General features: G+C 43.9%; 1 protein-coding gene across 3 annotated transcripts in view; it reads left to right on the forward strand.

Annotated features, from left to right (window-relative positions):
* The window catches only part of BDP1 (B double prime 1, subunit of RNA polymerase III transcription initiation factor IIIB), a 94591-nt gene that overhangs the window by 41075 nt on the left and 29797 nt on the right, over window positions 1–23719 (forward strand). For all 3 annotated transcript variants that reach the window (XM_056539667.1, XM_056539682.1, XM_056539675.1), the window contains exons 17-28: window positions 5465–5663; window positions 6076–6203; window positions 6341–6518; window positions 7048–7139; window positions 7548–7695; window positions 8735–8877; window positions 9907–10093; window positions 12207–12316; window positions 16410–16560; window positions 20331–20428; window positions 20651–20807; window positions 22102–22325. In XM_056539667.1, coding sequence (XP_056395642.1) covers window positions 5465–5663; window positions 6076–6203; window positions 6341–6518; window positions 7048–7139; window positions 7548–7695; window positions 8735–8877; window positions 9907–10093; window positions 12207–12316; window positions 16410–16560; window positions 20331–20428; window positions 20651–20807; window positions 22102–22325 — 1815 coding nt within the window. The remainder of the gene's footprint in view (window positions 1–5464; window positions 5664–6075; window positions 6204–6340; window positions 6519–7047; window positions 7140–7547; window positions 7696–8734; window positions 8878–9906; window positions 10094–12206; window positions 12317–16409; window positions 16561–20330; window positions 20429–20650; window positions 20808–22101; window positions 22326–23719) is intronic.

Here is a 23719-nt window from a genome sequence, read left to right on the forward strand (position 1 = left end):
TCAACTTTGATTGCAGCGTCTAAAGGGTTAATGCCGGGCATAGGCCCGATCGGCGGTGCCTGGCATTAGCTGTGGGTCCTGGCTGCCCGTAGCAACCGGGACCCATTGGGTTTAACCCGTTCTCCGCTTGTGAAAATGGTTTAAACCCGGTTAGCGGGACACAGGACGTACAGGTACGTCCGGAGTCCTTAAGGACTTGGGAACAGTGCCGTACCCGTACGCCCTGCCTCCTTAAGGGGCTGAGGAATGTAACAAGGGGTACAGTGAGCCTTAACGCCTCACAGATGCTTGACAAAAAATGAAAAATTTTATTTTTGTTTCTTTTTCACAATGGGTAAAAGGAGAAAATGCCCCCCAAAGTTTGTAGCCCCATTTCTTCTGAGTATATAAATACCCCATATGTGGTCGTAATGTGCTCTGCGAGCATACTACAGGGCTCAGAGGAAAAAAGGCTAAATTTGGCTTTTGGCGAGAGAGAATTTTGCTGAAATGTTTTTTTGGGGTATGTCGCATTTAGGAAGCCTCATGGTGCCAGAACACCCACCTGGAACACTATTTGGGAAACTACACCCCTTAAGGAACATAACAAGGGGTACAGTGAGCCTTAACACCCCACAGGTGTTTGACACATTTTCATTAAAGTTGGATGTGTAAATGAAAAATGTGATTTCTTTTTTCTTTCACTAAAATACTGGTGTTACCCCAAATTTTTCATTTTCACAAGGGGTAATAGGAAAAAAAGCCCCCCAAAATTTGTAACCCCATTGTATGGAAATACCCCATATGTGGATGTAAAGCGCTCTGCAGGCGCACTACAGGGCTCAGAAGAAAAGGTGCGCCATTGGGCTTTTGGAGAGAGAATTTGGCTGGAATTGAAGTCGGGGGCCATTTCCATTTACAAAGCCCCTATGCTGCCAGAACAGTGGACGCCCACATGTGACCCCGTTTTAGAAACTACACCCCTTAGCATTTACAGCCCACTGGTGTTTGACAGATTTTTAGAACAGTGTTCCAAAACTCTGTCAGACACCTGTGAGGTGTAAATGCCCACTGCACCCTTTTTTACATTCCGTGAGGGGTATAGTTTCCAAAATGGGGTCATGTGTTTTTTATTTTAGTTGAGTCAGAAATGCTGCAACTGTCAGTCACCCCTGTGTAAATCACCAATTTAAGCCACAAATGTACATGGTGCGCTTTCACTCCTGAGCCCTGTTGTGTGCCTGCAGATCGCTTTGCGTCCACATATGGAGATTTCCATACTTGGGAGGAATTGTTTCACAAATTTTGGGGGGATTTTGCTCCTTGTATCCCCTATGAAAAGGAAAAGTTGGGGGCTATACCAGCATGTTAGTGTACAAAAATTTTATTTTTTACACTTACATGCTGGTGTTGCCCCCATACATTTAATTTTCATAAGAGTTAAAAGGAGAAATGGCCCCCCAAAATTTGTAACACAATTTTCTCGAGTACGGAAATACTCCATATGTGGACGCAAAGCGATCTGCGGGCGCACAACAGGGCTCAGGAGTGAAAGCGCACCATGTACATTTGAGGCCTAAATTGGCGATTTGTACAGGGGTGGCTGATAGTTGCAGCAGTTAAAAAAAAAAACACTCACATGTGACCCCATTTTTTAAACTAAACCCCTCACGGAATGTAAGAGGTGCAGTGAGCATTTACATTTTTTTTTTCTTTTTTATCACTAACATGCTGGTGTAGACCCCAACTTTTCCTTTTCATAAGGGGAAAAAAAAAACAAAATTTGTAACACAATTTCTCCCGAGTATGGAAATACCCCATTTTTGGCCCTGAACTGTTGCCTTGAAATAAGTCAGGGCTCCACAGTGAAAGAGCGCCATGCACATTTGATGCCTATATAACCCCTTAAGGACTCATGACGTACCGCTACGTCATGAGTCCACTCCCGATAAATAACGCGGGACCCATGGCTAATAGCGCGGGGCATTGATCGCGCTGCCGCGCGCTATTAACCCTTTAGACTAAAGTCTAAAGTGAAAGTGAAAGCATGCCGGTTAGCTCAGGGTGCGGTTCAAGATAGCCACGGTGAAATCGCGGCATCCCAAACAGCTTACAGGACAGCAGGAGGGTCCCTACCTGCCTCCTCGCTGTCCGATCGCCGAATGACTGCTCAGTGCCTGAGATCCAGGCATGAGCAGTCAAGTGGCAGAATCATCGATCACTGGTTTCCTATGAGAAACCAGTGATCAATGTAACAGATCAGTGTGTGCAGTGTTATAGGTCCCTATGGGCGCTATAACACTGTGGAAAAAAAAAAAAAAGTGGAAAAAAAGTGAATAAAGATAATTTATTAAAAGTTTGAATCACCCCCCTTTTCCCATAAAAAAAAGTGTAAATAAAAATAAACATGTGGTATCGCCGCATGCGTAAATGTCCGAATCATTAAAATATATCTTTAATTAAACCGCACAGTCAATGGCGTGTGCGCAAAAAAATTCCAAAGTCCAAAATAGTGCATTTTTGGTCACTTTTTATATCAAGAAAAAATGAATAAAAAGCGGGGTCAGAAGAGGACAATTTTAAACGTTTAAAATTTCCTGCATGTAGTTATGATTTTTTCCAGAAGTACGACAAAATCAAACCTATATAAGTAGGGAATCATTTTAATCGTATGGACCTACAGAATAAAGGTAAGGTGTTATTTTTACCGAAAAATGTACTGTGTAGAAACGGAAGCCCCCAACATTTACAAAATGGCGTTTTTTTTTTTTTTCAATTTTGTCTCAATGATTTTTTTTTTCTGTTTCGTCAGATTTTTGGGTAAAATGACTGATGTAATTACAAAGTAAAATTGATGGCGCAAAAAATAAGCCAGCATATGGATTTTTAGGTACAAAATTGAAAGATTTATGATTTTTTTAAGGTAAGGAGGGAAAAACGAACTTGGTGGTTAACACAGAAACACCCCTAGCATAATTGGAGTAGGATGCATGGTAACCCCGCGCTATCAAAGCCCTTTTCAGGGCAAGAACTTTCTGACTCGTAATATGAGTCTCCTGTAGACAAATAATGTGAGGAGACTGGCGTTTCACAAAATGCCCTCTTGAACTTAGAATGAAGCCCCCCCCCCCCCCCCCCCCAACATTCCAACTAACCACCTTCAGGGTCCCCAACATGAAAGAAAATACTGCATAAGAACAGGAAAAACCACAGGAGGACCAGGACAGAGAAGGGCAGAGCACCGGGACCACACATACCACAGACAACCAACAGAAAAACAGGGCACAGACACAAAACAAGTAGGCAAAGGCAACAAAGCATAACCAAAACATCCCCAAGAATACCCTGTCTAACACTAAATGGGAGGCCGAGCCTGAACTCGGTGGGCCCGCTCAATGAAGAAATAAGGAGAGAATGTGTCCACTGGAAGAATCTCCTTCAGCCACATTTCCAGGAACAGGTAGGCCCACAAGGCGAATGTTATTGTGCCTCAAACTCATGTCATCCATGTGACTCAGAATCAACCAGCTCCGGTAGAGGGTAAAGTATCTTCCACCACAGAGACCCTACGCTCCACTTCTTCAGTGCGTTCACATATCTTTTGGGTCTCATGTCGCTGAATAACTCCTGCCGCAGTTCATCAACTTTAGTCACCATAACAGATAGACAGGAGGCTGTAGCATCATAGACAGGTCTTTCAGGGGACTGTTGCTGCTTGGGTGTCGGAGACCCTTCAAACAGTGACAGAGGCGGATCAGGAGAAACACCCCTAGGACAGTCCTGGGGCCTGGAGACCTGGCTCAGTGCTTTCGCCGCCTGCACAGAAACTTTGGTAACAAGCGGGGTCTGAGCACCAGGATCCCATTGAGGACTCCTCATCAGAGGTTGGTCGAGAAGCTTCAGCATATAGTTTGGATTTCTTGTTCCTGCTACGGGGCCACTCATGACTGATAGGGCCACACAAAGAGCAGGCAGAAAGGCACCAGAAACAGTCCAAGGGGTGCAGGTTACCTCTATAAATATATCAGGCCAAAGGCATCACAAGTCCCAGCAGTCCAGGGCTACACAGAGAACAGGTAGAGAGGCACTGGGTATATAGCACAGGTTGGAGGGGGGAACCCCAGCGGATGAGAGAGTCCACAGAAAGCAGCGGAAGCACCACAAGTCCCAGCAGACACGGGCCTCTCAGAGCAGGTAGGGAGGCACTAGGTATACAGTGAAGGCAGGAGGTAGCACCCTAGTGGATTAGGCAGTCCACAGGAGACAGCTGAAGCACCAAAAGTTCCAGCAGGTCAGGGCCTCATAGTGATATAGGCTCTGGAGTTAGGGCTCCCCCCCCCCCCCCTACAGCTCACCACCTCACAGCCCGGACGCGGAGGATCTCCTGCATTAGCTCCGGACCTCCGCCGCATTCCACCGCCCAGCACTTCAGGCGACGGCCACCGGAGACCGCCGTGCCACTCTGTGCCACCGGAGCCGGATCAACAGCAGCACCCTGTTATCCTGCACCCCGGAGGGGCCGTAGGCAAGAAGTCTGGCAGGGAAAGGGTACGTTTTCAGGGGTATAGAGCAGCAGGGCAGCGGCCGCACACTGACATCTAGGCCACGCCCCCCTGGTGCCAGAAAGTTAAAGAGATTTGTAAATGACTTCTAAAAAACAAATCTTAATCCTTCCAGGATTAATCAGCTGCTGTATGCTCCAGATGAAGTTCTTTTCAAATTTTTTTTCTGTCTGACCACAGCGCTCTCTGCTGACACCTCTGTCCATGTCAAGAGTCGTAGCAAATCCCCATAGAAAACCTATCCTGCTCTGGACAGTTCCTTACATGGACAGAGGTGTCAGCAGAGAGCACTGTGGTCAGGTAAAAATGAAATTCAAGAAGAAAGGAACTTCCTTTGGAGCATACAGCATTTAAGTGCTAGAAGTAATTAACAAATCTGTTTAACTTTTTGGCACCAGTTGATTTAAAAATATAATAATAATAATTTCCAGCGGAGTACCCCTTTTATCTGACCTTGGCCAGTCACACGTTGGTGCTCCGGTCCGCCCTGATAACTTACTTATTTTTAATGACACACTCCCTGCTCTGTTGATGATTGTCAATTACTGAGGCTGTAATACTTTTACATGCCAAGCAATTTTTATAAGAGTAGGGTCACAGGGTAACAGATGACCGGACCCTATAGTGGACCTCCAGCTGCAGCACCAAACTGCGAGGATATGTTACGTGTAACCGTACCATAAGGAAGCATATTGGGGGAGATTTATGAAATCCTGTCCAGAGGAAAAATTGCCCATAGCAACCAATCAGATCGCTTCTTTCATTTTTAACAAGGCCTCTGCAAAATGAAAGAAGCAATCTGATTGGTTCCTTTGGGCAACTGGGCAACTTTTCCTCTGGACAGGTTTTGATAAATCTCCCCCATTGTCTTTAGTTCCTTTTAACACATTAAGTCTATATGTTTGTATGTTTTTACTATTTAGGACAGAATCATCGTCTGGTTCTAAAGATGAATGTGGAAAATCGACCTTAAAACCTGCAGCTTTAGCGAGAGGCCATTTTCAGAGGCCAAAACTGAATCTGATAAAGCCATCCTCTAGGAAAGAAGCATCTGATGATTGTGCTGGACATGCTGAGGGAGACATTGGCCGAGGTTTGCCGAGTGACAGCCTTAACGAAAAAGTAAGTTGTAAGCTGTATATGGCTCATTCTATTTTTTCTAGATTTCATATTTTTCTCAGTAATGGACTTTACCTTGCCAGTTAATGTACCACAGTATCTTTTCTTTTGTTATTGGGTTTCTCTCCAGGTAAAATAGTTCTAAGCTGTGCGGAATCATGACTGTTGTTACCTGCACAGAAGGCATGTATATATTGCAGCCACATTAGTACATGCATAGTTTTTATTGTTACTTTCTGTTATCTAAAATTCACCTGATGTGCTGAAACTGTCAATGGTTTTAGAAAAGCCATGCAGAGAATATAGTGAATGTACATTGTGTGCAATCTAATGGGACATAAGTTTATCACTCTTGAAACTGTTTTCTTTTTTAAAATTTTTTTTTTTTTTTAATCATCCATATTTTCTTTTGCAGGAAGAAAAGGAAGTGCTGGTGAATACTGGGTCTGAAGCTTCTCAAGATTCTTGCAAGTCGGACAACAACTTGAATCCCTCATCCTTATTGCCGTTGAAGCAAGACAGCGCTAGGAATCAAGATAATGTGTAAGTGCTTAAGTATTAAAGTATTACACTCTGACTGCTGTTGTTTGGGATTTTGTGATTTTTAATTTTTTTTTTTATTTTAATATTGTTGTACTATTAAATAAAATTGAATCTTTGTCCTTTTTTATATTACGTAGGACTGAAGCTTGCATTATATCTGACACACAAAGCATTGAATCTCCCATTAAACCTGCTCCTCTGGCTCGAGCAAAGCAAAATCTAGTCAGATCAAAGTGCAAAGGAGAATCTGCAGCTGCTTCTCTTATTGCTGAGAACAGAGCGGAGGGTGATTTACATTCATCTTGTGCAGGAAATGTAAGTAGCATTTGAGAGTAAGGGTGCGTTCACACTACGGAATTCTCGCGGCTGAATTCCGCCTGCCAGCCGCCGCCGAAGATGCTTCGGCGCTAGGGCCGCGGGGCACTGAGCCGTCACCATTGACGGCTATGGTCCGCTCGCGAATTGCACACAAAGAATGAACATGTTCTTTCTTTTCGCGGAACACTTTCAGCAGCGGAAATGTCCGCCGCTTAAATTCCGCAGTGTAAACAGGTCTCGCGGAAACTCGTTCACACTAATGTTAAAGTTCACACCGCGGAATTGCGCCGGCAGAATTCCGCCCGGAAATTCTGCGGCAATTCCGTAGTGTGAACGTACCCTAAAGCGCGCACACACACACACACACACACACACACACACACACACACATAGGCAGGCTTGTCATGCATACCGTTCATGTGTTATCATTGTTTACTCAGCTTTTCTATAAATCCATAGACATTTTGTTTGCAGTTAATTGATTTTTTTCCATTATTCATATGCATATATATAAATATGACTCTAGTCTACAGAACTCTCCAAAGAGGCTCCATCAGTAGAACAACATTGCTCAGAGAGACCAGACTCCAAGATGACTCTGAAAGTAGACAATAAGAAGTAAGTGTCAGCCAAATTCTTTATTTTTTTCTTCTTTACTCAGGTTTTCCAGTAATGGATACCTTTTCAAATGTTTAAAGAGCTTGGGCAGAGGCATCTGTATTTGGGAGTTCAGCCAGGTACAGAGGTCACAGACATCTGCTAATAAAAGTCTATGAGGAGGTATTATTTGCTATTAATCACTATTAGTTTGTTGCCCAATCTGTAACATTGTGCAGATAATTCCTGAAATACATATTCCTCTAAATATATAGTCCTCATTCCTTTCACCTACTGTAATGATGATATCAAAAGAAAATCCAGACCATGGGTAAATGGAGCATAAAGCAATTTTTGATCTGATCTCTGTATAACTGTTTCTGAAGTTCTATCCTCTGCTCTGCATTTATTTTATTTTATTTTGTCAAGTTTGAAAGAACCCTGTATGCCATCTGCAGTATCACCTAAAGGCCGATTTCAAAAGCCAATTCTAGGTCGAGCAGCTGCCAAGAGAGATGCATCTAAAGACGAGCCCTGTGTGGAGAGCGCTTTGGAATCCAAGGACACCACCTTAAATGTATGAGACTCTTTGATAAAATTCATCATTTTGTTCTAAGAAAATTTTTACAGTATTAGTTTATATATAAAGTAGTAGTCCAGTTTCCAAAAAAGTATCCCCTGTCCGAAGGATAGAGAAGTGTCAGATCGTCCGACCACTGGGACCCAACCTCTGTCCAAAAATGGTGCAGGGCATGCGATAAATATGGTACTGATACACATTTTTTACCTAAATACTCCACTTGTTTACATCCTCTGCGACCTTTTAACATGTGCGCCAAAATGTGCGACTTTTTAATAATGCTGTCAACAGCCAGTTTTGTAAGCCAAGTCAGGGTTTGTGCCGATTTGCGACAATAGCACATGATAAATTTCTGACCACAGCAAAAAGTTAACCAGACATGGCATCGCTCCGCAGTTTTTGAAAAAGTTTCTTAAGCAAAGGTCACAATGTAAAGTCTCTAAACAGCATCTGAGACAAACTGTGCAACAAAAACAGGGTAAAAGCAATGATAAATTCCCCTCATTCCCCTCAACCGCAACCAGTCAAAACTTTTGACCTATCAGAGACAATGTTTTTATTTTATTGGGGTCATATATATATATATATATATATATATATATATATGTATATGTATGTATGTGTATGTATATGTTTAGGGGAATATGCAAAGCAGCTCATTACACAACCTTTTCAGGTAGTGTTCCCTGGTATCAGCTTAGCTCCTGTTAAGGAATATAAAAAACTTTTTATATTCCTTAACAGGAGCTAAGCTGATACCAGGGAACACTACCTGAAAAGGTTGTGTAATGAGCTGCTTTTCATATTCCCCTACCCAGAATGCCTGCGGAGTGCTAAATGGCCTAACCTGAATCTCCGTTACACCTGAAGAGGTGTCCTCTCCCTGAGCAAAGTACTGACCCTAATATATATATTATTATATTTTTTTTTTTTTTTTTTTTTTTTTATGACGGGGACACTTTAGTAGTTGAATAAGGCCATGTGCCCAAAATAGGAATGACTTTTTTTGCTATTTTTTTTAATTTTGTATTCTCAGATACCAGTAAATGAATTTGAAACAGCCCTGCCCCCTGAAAAAACTCATGAAGGACGTTCTGTTGTTGAAGAGGATTCTAATACTATAGAAAAACTTGACAGCGAAGCCTCTCATGTGCTCTCTTTAGAGTCTACATGCACAATGTATGTTTATGTATTGTTAATGGCTAAGGACAAATATGAATTTTTATTATTTTATTGTACAGTGGTCCCTCAACATATCATGGTAATTCATTCCAAACGACCCATCGTATGTTGAGGGATTCGTGCAATGTAAAAAGTGCATTTAATACTCACCTGTCCCTGCCGCTCCGGACTGCGTCCTCACCGCTCCCGATGCTGTCCCAGGGGCTCCCGATGCTGTCCCGCTGCTCCGGTTCACTTACCTATCCCCGCTGCTCCGGGTCCACTCCGCGATCCTCCGGCTTCTTCCGCATCTTATCCGGTGTCCGGGCCTCGCTTTCTGGTTACGTTATTACGTTTTTGCGCCAGGACGGCGTGCGCAGCGACGTAATAACGACCCCGGAAAGCAAGGTCCGGACCCTGGAGAAGATACAGAAGATGCCAGAGGATCGCAAAGTGGACCCGGAGCAGCAGGGATAGGTACTTCAGCTTAAGCATTTTGCGCTGTCGGATAGCAGTTCATGCGATGGCCCCGACATATAAAAGCATCGTATGTCGATGCTGACATTAACATGCGATGGCCTCTGAGAGGCTATCGTATGTCGATTTGATCATATGTCGGGGCCATCGCATGTCGGGGGGTTACTGTACTTATTTTGTAAATATATTACAACCAAGATAGTGATTAAAAAAGATAACCAAGTCTTTGATATAGTATATGAACAGAATATAATTATTATAACCATTGGATAGCCAAAACAGAGGAAGGTAATTGAATTAACAAGTTCTCTTTTTAGTGTTTAAATCTTATAGGTATTTGTTAGAAAGTCAATTCTGTTTAACAAAAAAACTGATAATGCAAGTAAAAAAACAGACCATACTTGGCCACACTATATCCTCTTTGCTTGGTCTGGTCAACAAGCCAGAGTATACAGCAGAACACTATTTTAATGCAGATTTTCTGACATATAGGAGTGTCCTTAGTTACGTTACCTGTGTGAACCTAACCTTTGTTTGGAAGGTAGCTAAGATGACCATTATATTTTTCAGGACTGATAAAATGCAGACTGGATCTGCTGAGGAAGGAAAGACATTGAAACCAGATTTAAGAACAGGCGGGCTTCAAAGGCCAACACTAAATATTAGCAGATCTACCACGATATCAGTTGAGGCTGCTCCACTTGTGTCTACTGTGGAGAAAGAAGAGAAGAGAGCTGGTTCAACATCCACTGACAATGTAAGAAAGATGTTCATATTGAAACATGGCTTGACATGGTTAATAGTAGTCCACCATGTGGAAAGACTCTAGTACAGTAACAAGGCGTGCTGGGTATTTTCAGGTCATCCAAGATTAGGTATGTAGTTGGACCTTAGGGCAGCAAGAAATGCTTCAAGATTTTAGCTACGCAGTCTAATTTAAGAAACCAAAAGAAAAAGAAACCACTTGAGAACGGACCATGTATAAACTAAAATGAGTTTTATTGAGAATAATATCAAGACATATAATGATTACACACACAGCATGGACAAACAAAAAGTGGGAACCAGGGAGCAGGGGGAGATAAAAAGAAAGTAACAATAGTATATATAGTGTCCAAGTGTGCTGAACAATTTAAAATGCCAGCAACGTGCCATAAGTAAATAGGACCAATATCTTAAAAACGCACACAAAACGGATCACAGAGAAAACCAGATATAATAGTGGCATAAAACAGTGAGACTCCCTCCGCTCCCCAGTTACCCACCACTCTTTCACACATATGTGCTCACATAGTTCTCACACTTCAACACTTTCACTGATTTTCTACACATATGTAGGTGATGTGTTTGCACCTACATACTTACATGTACATATATATGTTTTTTCTTTCCCTTTTTTTATTACACTGTATCGCATATCCATTTTGCAGCACTTTCACTGCCCATTATTATATTATATATAAAATAATTTTTGCATATATATTTCTTAATATATGTATATTTTGTCCCTTGTTGCACATTTTATATCTTATTTTCATATCTTATTTATTACATTTTTTATTTGTTAATAAATTCCCGTATTTTACCTTACATATTTGTTATCATGAAATTCCTATATTGTTCCTATGTGGTTTTATATATATATATATATATTAGTCATTTCTTTGTATGTATTCCATGCCTACTATATGCACTTCTGCACTTTATGTCCTCCTTACAATTACCGCTGCTACAATTATTTATTTATATATAAAACTCAGACATCTAGTATATCACTTTTCTCATACAGGACCTCCACTTTTATGTAGCCTACCTGTTTGTATGTATGCGGCCATATTTCTGAGGTCTATTGTGCTAACATAGCACTTCATAAACTGCCCATGCGCGGCGGCCATTTTTTTGTAGTCCCAAGCATTTTTGGCCTCTAGGGTCTAGGGACGGCCATTTTGCCGTAGCTCTTTTTTACATTCTAAACATCATACCCGGAAGTGGTGCAGTGTAGCGGCAGTCGAGGACAGTAATGGCGCCGGAGTGCATACTGGCGTTTAGGTAATTATCTTTTCTTGTGTAACCATTGCGATTGGTCGGCTGTGCATATATAAGGTACCCCACCCCAGTTGCCCACCACTCCTGGATAAAGCCCCGTTGGGTGAAACGCGCTGGAGGTCTGGTGGGTAACTGGGGAGCGGAGGGAGTCTCACTGTTTTATGCCACTATTATATCTGGTTTTCTCTGTGATCCGTTTTGTGTGCGTTTTTAAGATATTGGTCCTATTTACTTATGGCACGTTGCTGGCATTTTAAATTGTTCAGCACACTTGGACACTATATATACTATTGTTACTTTCTTTTTATCTCCCCCTGCTCCCTGGTTCCCACTTTTTGTTTGTCCATGCTGTGTGTGTAATCATTATATGTCTTGATATTATTCTCAATAAAACTCATTTTAGTTTATACATGGTCCGTTCTCAAGTGGTTTCTTTTTCTTTTGGTTTCATATTTAGAGTATTTACCACAGGACCCTATACATCTATGAGCATATCTCCTCCCCCTTTTTTGGTGCAGTCTAATTTAAGCTATAATAATCATCGAAGAAATGTTTATTTATTTATATAGCGCCAACAAATTTACTCAGGACTTGAATTATCATTTTAAGGGGGTTTTCCAGGTACAATTTATTGATGGCCTATCCACTGCTGAATGTCAGTTTTTTGACACCCGGCACCACCTCAGCTGTGGCACCTGGATGTAAGCAATGTACGGAAGCTATAATCCTCTGGATCGGCCATCAATAATTATTTTTTTCTACGAAGAAACCCTTAATAACAAAATGGTCATTCTAAATTATTATTTTTTTTTATGTACTTTTAGAGTGATCCCAATATTTCACTGGATGTTGGAGTGTTATCTGATGGAGATGCAGAGATTAAATCACCTACAGTAAAAAATCCATGTGACAAAGATTTTGTTGAAGCACTTAAGTAAGTTTTATTAGTTTAGGTAATATGTTAAATGGGTTATCCAGGATGAGTAAAACATAGCTGCTTTTCTTCAGAAACAGCGACACACTTGTTCTTAGGTTGTGTGTGGTATGTTAGTTCAGTTGCATTAAATGAATGATGGAGCAGCGTTGCCATACCACACCACCACACAACCTGAGGACAGGAGTGGCACAGTTTTTGGGTTACCCCTTCAAAAGGTGTATGGCCACCTTTTGGGGTTGTCCAGGATTCGAAAAGGTTTTCTTCTCTTTTCCAAGAAAAGTAATACCCTGTTTACAGTTTTATGTGGTATTGGGTCTTAACTCAAGCCATGGACAGGCATGGCACAGTTTTTTTTGAGAAAGCAGGCATGTTTTTCTAAACCTGGACAACTACTTTAACCTGTTGGGGACCACGGGTGTATGGATACCATTGTCCTTCCAGATGTGGCAAAACTACAACTCTCAGCATGCCTAGACTGTCCAGGCATGCTGGGAGTTGTAGTTATGTAACATCTGGCCCTTCAGATGTTGCAGAACTACAACTCCCAGCATGTTTGTACAGTCTCAGCATGCTGGGAGTTGTAGTTTTGCAACATCTGGAATGGCACTGTTTGGAGACCACTATACAGTGGTGTCCAAACTGTAGCGCTCCAGATGTCAATTCAAAGCATGCCGAGACTGTCCTGGCATGCTGGGAGTTGTAGTTTGGCAACATCTGACCCTTCAGATATTGCTGAACTACAACTCCCAGCATGCCTGGGCAGTCTGAGCATGCTTGGAGTTGAAGTCTTGCAACATCTGGAGGGCTACAGTTTGGAGACCACTTCACAGTGGTCTGGAAACTGTTCTCCTCAAGTTGTAGCATAACTACAACTCCCAACATGCCCTTCGGCTGTCTGGGCATGCTGGGAGTTGTAGTATTGCAACAACTGGAGATGCACTGGTTGGGAAACATTGTCTGTTTCCTATCTCTGTGTTTCCCAACCTGTGTGCCTCCACCTGTTGCAAAACTACAACTCCCAACATGCATGGTCTATCAGTGCATGCTGGGAGTTAGTTTTGCAACAGCAGGAGGAACACAGGTTGGGAAACACAGAGTAAGGAAACAGACAATGTTTCCCAACCAGTGCGTCTCCAGATGTTGCAATACTACAACTCCCAGCATGCACTGACAGACCATGCATGCTGGGAGTTGTAGTTTTGCAACAGCTGGAGGCACATGGGTCTGGAAACTCAGTTATGCGTAAACTCTGTGGTAGTCTGTTACCTAACTCATTGTTTCCCAATCTCAACCAGTGTGCCTCTAGCTGTTGCATAACTACATCTCCCAGCATGCATGGTCTGTCAGTGCATGCTGGGAGTTGTAGTTTTGCCCCCCCCACCCCCTCCCCACATGAATGTACAGGGTACATTCACATGGGCGGGGGTTTATAGCAAGTTTCCCGCTTCACGTTTGAGATGTGGCAAATTTTTAGCTGCAGCAGGAAACTCACTGTAAACCTCCGCCCGTGTGAATGTACCCTAAAAACACTTACACTAACCCTAAATAAAGAGTAAAACCCTACATATCCACCCCCTTACACTGTCGCCGCCATTTCCAATCCCCAAATAAAAATTAAAAACGTCTTGTACGGAGCCTCCAGCTGTTGCAAAATAACAACTCCCTGTATTGCCAGACAGCCATTGACTGTCCAGGCATGTTGGGAGTTTTACAACAGCTGAAGGCACCCTGTTTGGGAAAAACTGACGTACATTATTTTTGGTGGAGGAAGTATAACGCTTGCATCCGGGTACACACCTATGAAAATCCCTAATTTAGGCCTCAAATGCACATGACGCTCTCTCACGTCAGGGACCTGTCTTATTTCAAGGCAACAGTTTAGGGCCACACATGGGGTATTTCCGTACTCTGGAGAAATTGCGCTACAAATTTTGGGGGGCTTTTACCCCTTATGAAAAGGTAAAGTTGGGGTCTACACCAGCCGGTTAGTGTAAAAAAAAATTTTTTTTTGCACTAACATGCTGGTGTTGCCCCATACTTTTCATTTTCATAAGAGGTAAAAGGAAATAAAGACCCCCAAAATTTGTAACACAATTTCTCCTGAGTACGGAAATGCCCCATATGTGGGCGTAAAATGCTCTACTGGCGCACAACAAGGCTCAGGAGTGAGAGCGCACTATGTACATTTGAGGCCTAAACTGGTGATTTGCACAGGGGTGGCTGCTGGTTACAGCGATTCTGACATAGACGCAAAAAAAAAATACCAACATGTGACCCCATTTTGGAAACTACACCCCTCACGGAACGTAACAATGGGTATAGTGAGCCTCAACACCCCACAGGTTTCAGATTTTTGAAACAGTGGTCCGTGAAAATGAAGAATGTAATTTTTCATTTGCACAGCCCACTGTTACAAAGATCTGTGAAACTCCAGTGGGGTGTAAATGCTCACTGCACCCCTTGTTGCGTTCCTTGAGGGGTGTAGTTTCCCAAATAGTGTGCCATGTGGGGTGTTTTTTCACTGTTCTGGCACCATGGGGGCCTCCTAAATGTGACATGCAACCCCCCCCCCCCCTCTAAAAAAAAAATAATAATTTCACCAAAATTCGCTTTCCAAGAGCCTAATATCACTCCTTCCCTTCTGAGCCCTCTAGTGCATCCGCAGATCACTTTACATCCACATATGAGGTATTTCCTTACTCGAGAGAAATGGGGTTTCAAATTTCGGGGGACATTTTCACTTATTACTCCTTGTGAAAATGGAAGATTTGGGGTAACATCAGCATTTTAGTAAAAAAAAATAATTTCATTTTCACGTCCAACTTCAACGCAAAGTCGTCAAACACCTGTGGGGTGTTATGGCTCACTGTACCCCTTGTTACGTTCCTTGAAGGGTGTAGTTTCCCAAATGGTATACCATGTGGGGTGTTTTTTGCTGTTCTGGCACCATAGGGGCTTCCTAAATGCGACATGCCCCCCAAAAACAATTTCAGCAAAATTCGCTCTCCAAAATCCCATTGTCGCTCCTTCTTTTCTGAGCCCTCTAGTGCACCCACAAAGCACTTTACATCCACATATGAGGTATTTCCTTAGTTGAGACAAATTGGGTTACATATTTTGGGGCGCTTTTTCTCCTTTTACCCCTTGTAAAAATAAAAAATATGGGTCTACAAGAATATGTTAGTGTAAAAAAATGAAGATTTAGAATTTTTGCTTCCACCTTGCTGCTATTCCTGTGAAACACCTAAAGGGTTAACAAACTTTCTGCATGTCATTTTGAATACGTTGAGTGGTGCAGTTTTCATAATGGTGTCCATTATGGGGCATTTCTAACATAAAGACCCTCAAATTCACTTCAAAACTGAACTGGTCCCTGAAAAATTCAGATTTTGAAATTTACTTGAAAAATTTGAAAATTGCTGCTGAACTTTGAAGCCCTCTGATGTCTTCCAAAAGTAAAAACATGTCAACTTTATGATGCAAACAAAGTAGACATATTGTATATGTGAATCAATAAATAATTTATTTGGAATGTCTATTTTCCTTACAAGCAGAGAGCTTCAAAGTTATAAATATGCAACATTTTCAAGTTTTTCATGATATTTTGGAACTTTTCAACAAGAAATGATTGACGAAAATTTACCACAAACATAAAGTAGAATATGTCACGAAAAAACTGTCTCTGAATCAAATTCATAAGTACAAGCATCCCAGCGTTATTAATGCTTAAAGTGACAGTGGTCAGAATTGCAACAAAATGCTCTGATCCTTAGGGTCAAAATGGGCTCTATCCCCAAGGTTAAAATCTTGACACAAATGTAATATAGTCACAGATTTGCTTCCATGTTACGGCTGCATATTCCTGCCCAACCACTGGTTTCATGACCCAAACTGATGGCATCACAGATCACTTTGATTCTGTCACTTTGGGTCATTTCAGGACTTGCATCCATAAAAAAAAAGTCCAGTGCCATCCAGCTTATGTATGTAAAAGTTTTCTCCATTTAGTTTATTAAGTGATATCAATGTTCTGTTTATTTGATCATAAATTAAAGTTTAAATCGTAGTAATTTTTTTATTTTTTTTTCAGGCCAGTATCCAAAAGTGATGCAGAACAAAGTCAATCAGTGTCTTTAAAATCTGCCCGTACCAGATTTCCAAAACCTAATCCAAACCTTGGCCGAGCAACTCTGAGAAAGGAGACCTCAACTGTAGAGTCTAAAATTTTAGTTCCAGAGAAGGTCAGAATCTATAGGAATGACTCAATTATTAAACACAGAAATTGGTTAAATAATTTTTTCTTGGTCGCTCTTCATTGGGGGACACGTATACTGATTGGTATATGCTCTTGCCACTAGGAGGCACTGACACTAGGGGAAAAAAAAGTCTGCTCCTCCTTGGCAGGATATACCCGCCCACTGGAAGTGAGGTAATCAGTTTTAGATACAGACACAGGTCTGGGAGCTCCCCAGTAATTATTTTCTAGTAAGGGCTGTTTAGTTAGCTTTTTTTCCTCCCTTTTGTTTCTCTTTTTCAGGTAGGGGTTCAGGAGCTTGGTGCTACCTGTTCCCCCATATGCGACAAAGGGGCCGCCAACCCCTTATCGCCAATGGCCAGCGCCTGGAGGTTGTACCCTGGGTCCGGGTCCCCCACTGCCCCTGCTTTCCCTGCAATCTTAGCCTGTATGATGCAGTATGGCCATAAGCTGGTTGAAGACACCTGAGTGAGTATGAGAAGATGGCATCCGCAGGTGAGTATATTACCCTGCAGGTACACAGGACTGCTGCCAGTCAGCCAGTCTTTCGTCTGCTGGATCTCCTACACTGCCAGGTCGCCCGTTGGATAGGCTGCACTCCAGTCGGCCAGACAGTTGTCCGCATGCCTACTACTACGTTGGGCCAACTACCATACACTTTCCACACCGTGGTCTATCCACTGCCAATGGTGTCTAGTGATTCACCCCAAGTTGCTCCATGGGCCCTATACAATGCACTGCATACTGGTTCGCAGGCTTCCCTACTTTACCAGGTCCCTCTCTACATGCCTGCCGCTCTCAGACTGAAGGCTGGTAACCCACTTTCAGGGTGTGGTTCCGTATGTGGGACCCAGTGTGGCCATGTCCCTATGCCAGATAGCCATACTGTGTCTGCATGGTTTTCTACTCCACCCGGTCACCTCCCCCACTCCTGCCACTACTGCGCCTGCAGTCCGGTAGCTCACTTTCCATGTGAAGTTCCACAAAGTGTGTCTGCATGTTTCCTGCTCCACATACATACTTCATCTCTTGAGTCTGTGCCTGCAGTCCTGGTGTGTGGCACCATTAGGAGATGGAGTGTGGGTTTTTCCTGCAGGTTTTCCTGCAGGCAACAACAACACTCTCTGTTCCTCTTTCTAAGGTTGCAACGTTGGACTGCAGAGGGCATATCTTCCATCCTGCCGTCTGTTGGATGTCTGTGGTTTCCTTCATGTCTGCAGTCTTGGTATCCCACTACTTTCGTGCCGTACCCATGTCTGCGTCTCTACATATGCTACGGCCATTCTGCACATGTAGAGTCCACCTTCCTTCTGTTCGGTGGGGTGTGCGATGGTCGAGCACCTTTGTTCTGGCAGGGGGCCTGATGGGGTGACACAGTCAGTTCAGCCCCCCCAATGCCTCCAGGTATCTTTCCTGGGTTCCTGTGCAGGGTTGCTCAGGCGCCTGCTCTGTTGCCTTAGTCTTTGCCCGGAATGGCTCTCAACGCGGTTGGTTGTGTGTGTGCTTCTTACTTGCATTCATAATCGCATCATGTATTTTTGCCCAGCTCCACTGTGCAGGATTCCGATCCCTCTGGGGACACAAGTTGGCTTCTCCATACCGCAAGGGGTTGTCGCAGGGGCCCTGGGGGCTACGTCCACCCGGTACTTTGTCCCGTGGCTGTGAGGTGGCATTTCCCTGCTCCTACAGTACCTGGTGTACTTAGACAATGCCCCTTCCACAGGGGGTACAGGGATCAGGGAGCTTAGAATGGTCGGTACTGGAGTTTCATCTTGACCACCCCTTGTTTCCCCTCCACTAGGGGGACTATTTTGTTGAGCACTTTCTGCTGCCAAGATTCAGCCATCTCTATATAGGTGGGGTATCTGTCTGGGCCCTTGTTTTTTGCTGAGGGCAATCAACAGAACTTTTCTATGCTTGTGTGCTTACTGCCCACGATTGCAGCCTGGCTCTTTCAGTTTCTTGGTTATCTACTGCTGCTCAGGCAGCATTGGCACTCTCCTCTGTTGGAGGAGTTTATGTAATCATGTATGGTTCGGCGACAGCTGGTCTAGCCACCGTCTGTTGTTTGGGTCCTACCATTGCTCTCCTCTTCCCTCGGTGCAATCTCCTGGAAGGGGGTGTTCTTCCTTCCCTTTTGACAGGGTCAGTTGCGCTACACTGACACCATAGTCTCCTGGAGTAACCTTCCTGTGCCCAGAACCTGAGAGTCCCAGCTGGGTTCTCTTTTATTTCCCCCTCCGTTCCCATTCTGGCGGGATGTTTCTTCGGAGTGCTCTGGTCCGCTTGGACCGCTGGGGTCCCAGACCGGTTAGACTCCTTGTCTTGGACATTGTCCTAGGATGCTGTGGCATGCCTTCTTTTCAGGCGGCTCTCCAGGTTCTTTGGGCCTTGGTGATGGTTGAAGTCTCAGGCATGTATAGTGATCCTGCCCAGACTTCTCTGCGATCCCATTTGTGGGGCGGTCTTTCGTCTTTCTGGACCGCATTTCTTCATATCTTGACATGGAAGTTTGTCGCCCAGAGCGTTTTACGGACGTTGGGTTTCCTTACTCTTCATGTGTAAGTCTTCCAGGTGACTCGGGCACCTCCAGTTTCTCTGTCTGTCGCTCCAGTGTTCCGGGATGTCCCCATGTACTCCTGAGATGGGGGGGGGGGGGTCGTTCCGGTCATCCGGATTCCACCAGTCGAGCTACTGACACCTTCCGGGGTGCTCACGGTGGGTCCCTGGGACAGGGGTTTTGGGTCTGCAGCTGTTCAGGTCTTTGTTCTCATACACCAGACCTCTCTAGAGCCGGTTTCCATATTTTCTTTACTTTTTTTTTTTTTCCTGTCGTTTTCTGGTCTCCACCTCCTGTGCTCGCCTTCTTCTCACCATACGCTGCTCTCCCTGCTGTTTTTCCGCCATGTCCTCTTGAATCTGTTTGGCTCTGGATGGGGTTCTCTTGTGCCCTTTTCCATTCTTGTTTCCCAGCAGGGCTGGCCCTCTGTCTGGTTCTGTGTTCCTTTTGAGTTGTTCCTATCTGCTGCCAGGATGGTTCCGGCCCATCTGGCTTCCTAGTCGACTTTTTCTTGTCTCTATATGGCCTGTGTGTCTTGAGTCTCTACAGAGGATCGACCCTTCCTTTGGCATCCTAGTCAATCTCCTTGAACAGGGGATCTTCTGGGAGCTCAGTTCCTGGGCCTCGGTTGTCTCTGCCCGGGATCTCATCTGCAGGCCTTGCGGACACGTGAGTTCGGTCTCTGGACTGATTCCCATTCTCTGGTGCTTGTTATTCCCACCCAAGGGACTGCATTGGTACGTCCCATCAGTATAGGTGTCTCCCAACGAAGGGTGACCGAAAAAAGATTTTTTTTGTACTCTCTGTAAAATCTCTTTCTTGTAGCCTTCATTGGGGGACACCACATTTCTTTTATGTCCGGATGATCTTTCCCTTTTTTTTTTTTATCTGGGATTCTTTTCTCGGGCCCTTCGGACTTGATCTTTGTTGTCTTCTCCTACTGCTTGGTGACAAAACTGATTACCTCACTTTCGGTGGGCGGGTATATCCTGCCAGGGAGGAGCAAACTTTTTTTTTTTTTCTTTCCTAGTGTCAGCGCCTCCTTGTGGCAAGAGCATATACCTATCAGTATAGGTGTCCCCCAATGAAGGCTACAAGAAAGAGATTTTATGGTGAGTACAAAAAAAATCTCCTTTTACATTTTTTTTTTTTTTTTTTGTATCTGCAGTAAGTTTGATGGTGGAATATTTTCACAGGGAGAAGAGACATTGAATGCCATTGAAAAGAATCCAGAGAACAATGTGGACATGCCTGATGCAACAATTGCTGGTCACAGTGGTAAAGAAGCTGGACAGTAAGTAGACCATCTGCTGCATATTTATTTCTATGTTTTCAGATTCCATTGTCCCATGGACCCCTTACCAAAAGTAGCTCACTGAAATAGCCTTGAATAAATCTTTGGGAGACCTGCTGGGCCATAATTTGCTGCATTTTACATACAGATTAAGTAAATTCCTATGTGATTGAAGATTATCAATTACACATTTACATTTCTGGTTCTCTTTTGCTTTCCTAGCATCATTGAAGAAAAATCAGCAGCTATCAAGCCAGCCGCTCTGAAACGTCGCAGACTTATCAGGCCCATTCTGAACCTTGGAAAATCATCTGCTAAGACCTTAAGCCCAATACAGACCAAGACAAATGAAGACCTAAACAGTTCTCCTTCACTTAAAGTAATTTTATGTTTTGGCAAAATATACCATATTTCTAATCTATTGTTAGTTCTGCAACATTTTTAGGTTACGTTACCCTGTTACTGATATGCTTATGTTAACGTCTGACTCCTTCACTGAATGTGCATGGTGAAATAGTTTATTTATGAGACGCTGACAGGCTGTTCACCTGCACTAAACCCAATATAGTTATAGTTGGGGTGAACCGCTTTAAAACAATGTCCTCATTTACAGCAATCTGTGGAGTATTTGTAGAGTTATGTCTTCTTTCTTCTCTTCCTATTGCGCAGCTCTGTGCAATGGAGGTAGGAAGCCGCCAAGCTCTCCTGCCTTCTCCATTTCCTCATCTTGCCCGCCCCTGTAATGAATATGCCAATGTCTGCCCTCCTCAGAGGGCAGAGTGCTCACCCCAGCAGACATTAGCATATTCATTACGGGGGCATGCCAGATGGGTAATATGGAGGCTGGGGAGCTCAGTAAGTCTGCTCCTTGCCTTTATTGCATACAGCAGCACAATAGCAAGGAATGAATAAACAGGCAAAACTCTGAAACTGCTTCAGCAATTATTGTAATTGACCGTTTTTAAAGCTGTTCACCCGCGCTATAGCCCAGCTTGTCAACTCCTGTGTGGACATACTGTATCTCTGTGTTCGCACACAGTGCTAGGTCAGCATAGGCCACTAGATGCTGTGCAGAAGAGCTTTGCATACACTCGCTTTCTAGGAAGATTAAGTAGTGTTACAGTTAAGATCAGTGCATATTTAATACCAAGAAAAGTAGCTCTATTAGTAAGTCATACTAGTAATAGTGGCTTCTAGAACTCTTCTTCAGGTACCCCCCGCTTGTATCGCAAACACTGCCCATACAACCTGCCCCTGTTAATGTTCGCCCCTGCTCCCTTATCACTCAAGTTTTATAAGGTAACGATAATGCAGCATGTGATGGGCCTGTTACGTGACCTGCAGTACCTGTCCCACTGTCCCCTTCTAGAGAACATGGCATATTTTCTAGCATAAACAGAACTATCAAAATCGGAGAACAAGGCTTTAAAGTTAACATTTTAGTACTGTTGGCTTTCTCCATATATACTCATAAAGGCTTGTACTAAACAAGAACATATACTTTACTTTATTGTGTAGTAGGGACTGGGTCCAGAATTTATATTTATACTGTATGTTTAAACTAACTATTATTTTAACCTGTTTATTTGTGCAGAGTTGGAGCTTTAGCTATATGTTAATTAGTCTGTAATATGTGAGCCAATGGATTACATTTTTTTTTTTTCCTGTGGAAGGATAAAGTTCCTGTGGTGGCCAACTCTTCACCAGCTAATATCAAAAGAAAAGCCTCAGGTTGTTATGTTGACTCATCCCCCAAGAGAATCTGCCTCTCCAGCACACCTCAGAAACCTCCATGTTCGTCAGACTCCGAAGTGGACCAGGTTGCCTTGACCAGTGACCCTCAAAGCAGCTGCCAGTCTGGCAGTGAGCAGGGCGCCGCTTCTCCTCAGTGCTCAAGGTGAGTGAGGTGTCTGCTGACAGCCCAGGCCTACTATGTATGGAAGTGCTTCCCAAACACAGTGTCTCCTGCTGTTGCAAAACTACAACTCCATGCGTGCCGGGACAGCCAAAGGCTGTCCAGGCATGCTGGGAGACGTAGTTTTTTTCACAGCTAAAGACACACTGGTCTATGGTATGGATTTCATGGTTCGGTGTGATAAGGATATGTATATAACATGGTTGCTTTGAACACTTTCTAGTATTCTATAATTACCCTTATTTAGATTGTGGACACAAAGTATGTGTTCAGCAGCGAACCAGAGATCATGGATGCGATATTTCAATCCCAAAGTCTTCCTGAAAAGAATGGATCAGTGTGGCTGAATTTTTATTTTTTAGCTAGGGTCTGTTATTAGGTTGTTCTTTTCTTTTCTGGTTTTTAGATTGGGGTTCAGGAGCATGGTACTACCTGTTCCCCCATATGCGACTGAGGGGCACGGGGCATAGAGTGTGCTCAATTTACCCCTTCCCACCAACGGCCAGCGCATGGGATTGCACCTTGGGTCCAGGTCCCCCCTATCTTCCCTGCTCGTCCCGGTGTCTCAACCTGATGATGCAGGTGACCATAGCTGGCTGAAGACCTCTTAGGTGAGTATGGCTGCATGCAGGGTGAGTATATGCCTCTACCCCCCAATTCCCTTCCTTCTGTACCTTTTTCCAGGATGTCCCCCTGGAACGCTTGTAATCGCTCCCCTCTAGAATTGGTCTCCTCCCTTTCACAGTCAATCTCCCATCTGGCTAGGGTCTCCAGGACAGTGGTTTCGGCCTTGGAGCAGTCTTCCCTGCACTCTTCCCTGCGCTCTTCCCCCAGGGAGTCCCAGTCAGTTTCTCCTATCCCCCACTTCCAGCACTCTCACAAGCACCCAAAAGTGCTTTCTTAAGGCTCTTCCCCTGAGCCACGCAATCGGGATAGACACACTTCCCGTAGATCTCAATACTCTTTCCCAGCTCACAGACAGCGCCCCCGCTCTAGGGGCCGCTCCCCCGGTAATCATCCCAGGTCTCCAACTTGCTGTTCCAGGTCCAATATGCCTCTGTCTAAGGCAACCTCCGCATGCTCCCACTCTCCAGAGGAATTAGCGGATGACGTGTCGGACACCACCTCTGATCAATGCCGTGTCTGAAATGGTGGACAGTTTGATCTAGAGGACCCAAGAACTTCGGATCCTGATCCTGAAGTTTCTTTTCACAGCTCTCAAGGGTTTCAGCTCTCATGCTGAATTTGACTCCTTGCAAGATGCGGCTTGGAAGCATCCGGATAAACGGTTTCACGGGACCAAGCAGATCCAAGCTCAGTTTCCCTTCCCGCAGGATCTGATTTCCAAGTGGGCAACGCTGCCGGCAGTTGATCCT

This window comes from Hyla sarda, chromosome 1 (assembly GCF_029499605.1).
Source record: "Hyla sarda isolate aHylSar1 chromosome 1, aHylSar1.hap1, whole genome shotgun sequence".
Classification (NCBI taxonomy): Eukaryota; Metazoa; Chordata; class Amphibia; order Anura; family Hylidae; genus Hyla; species Hyla sarda.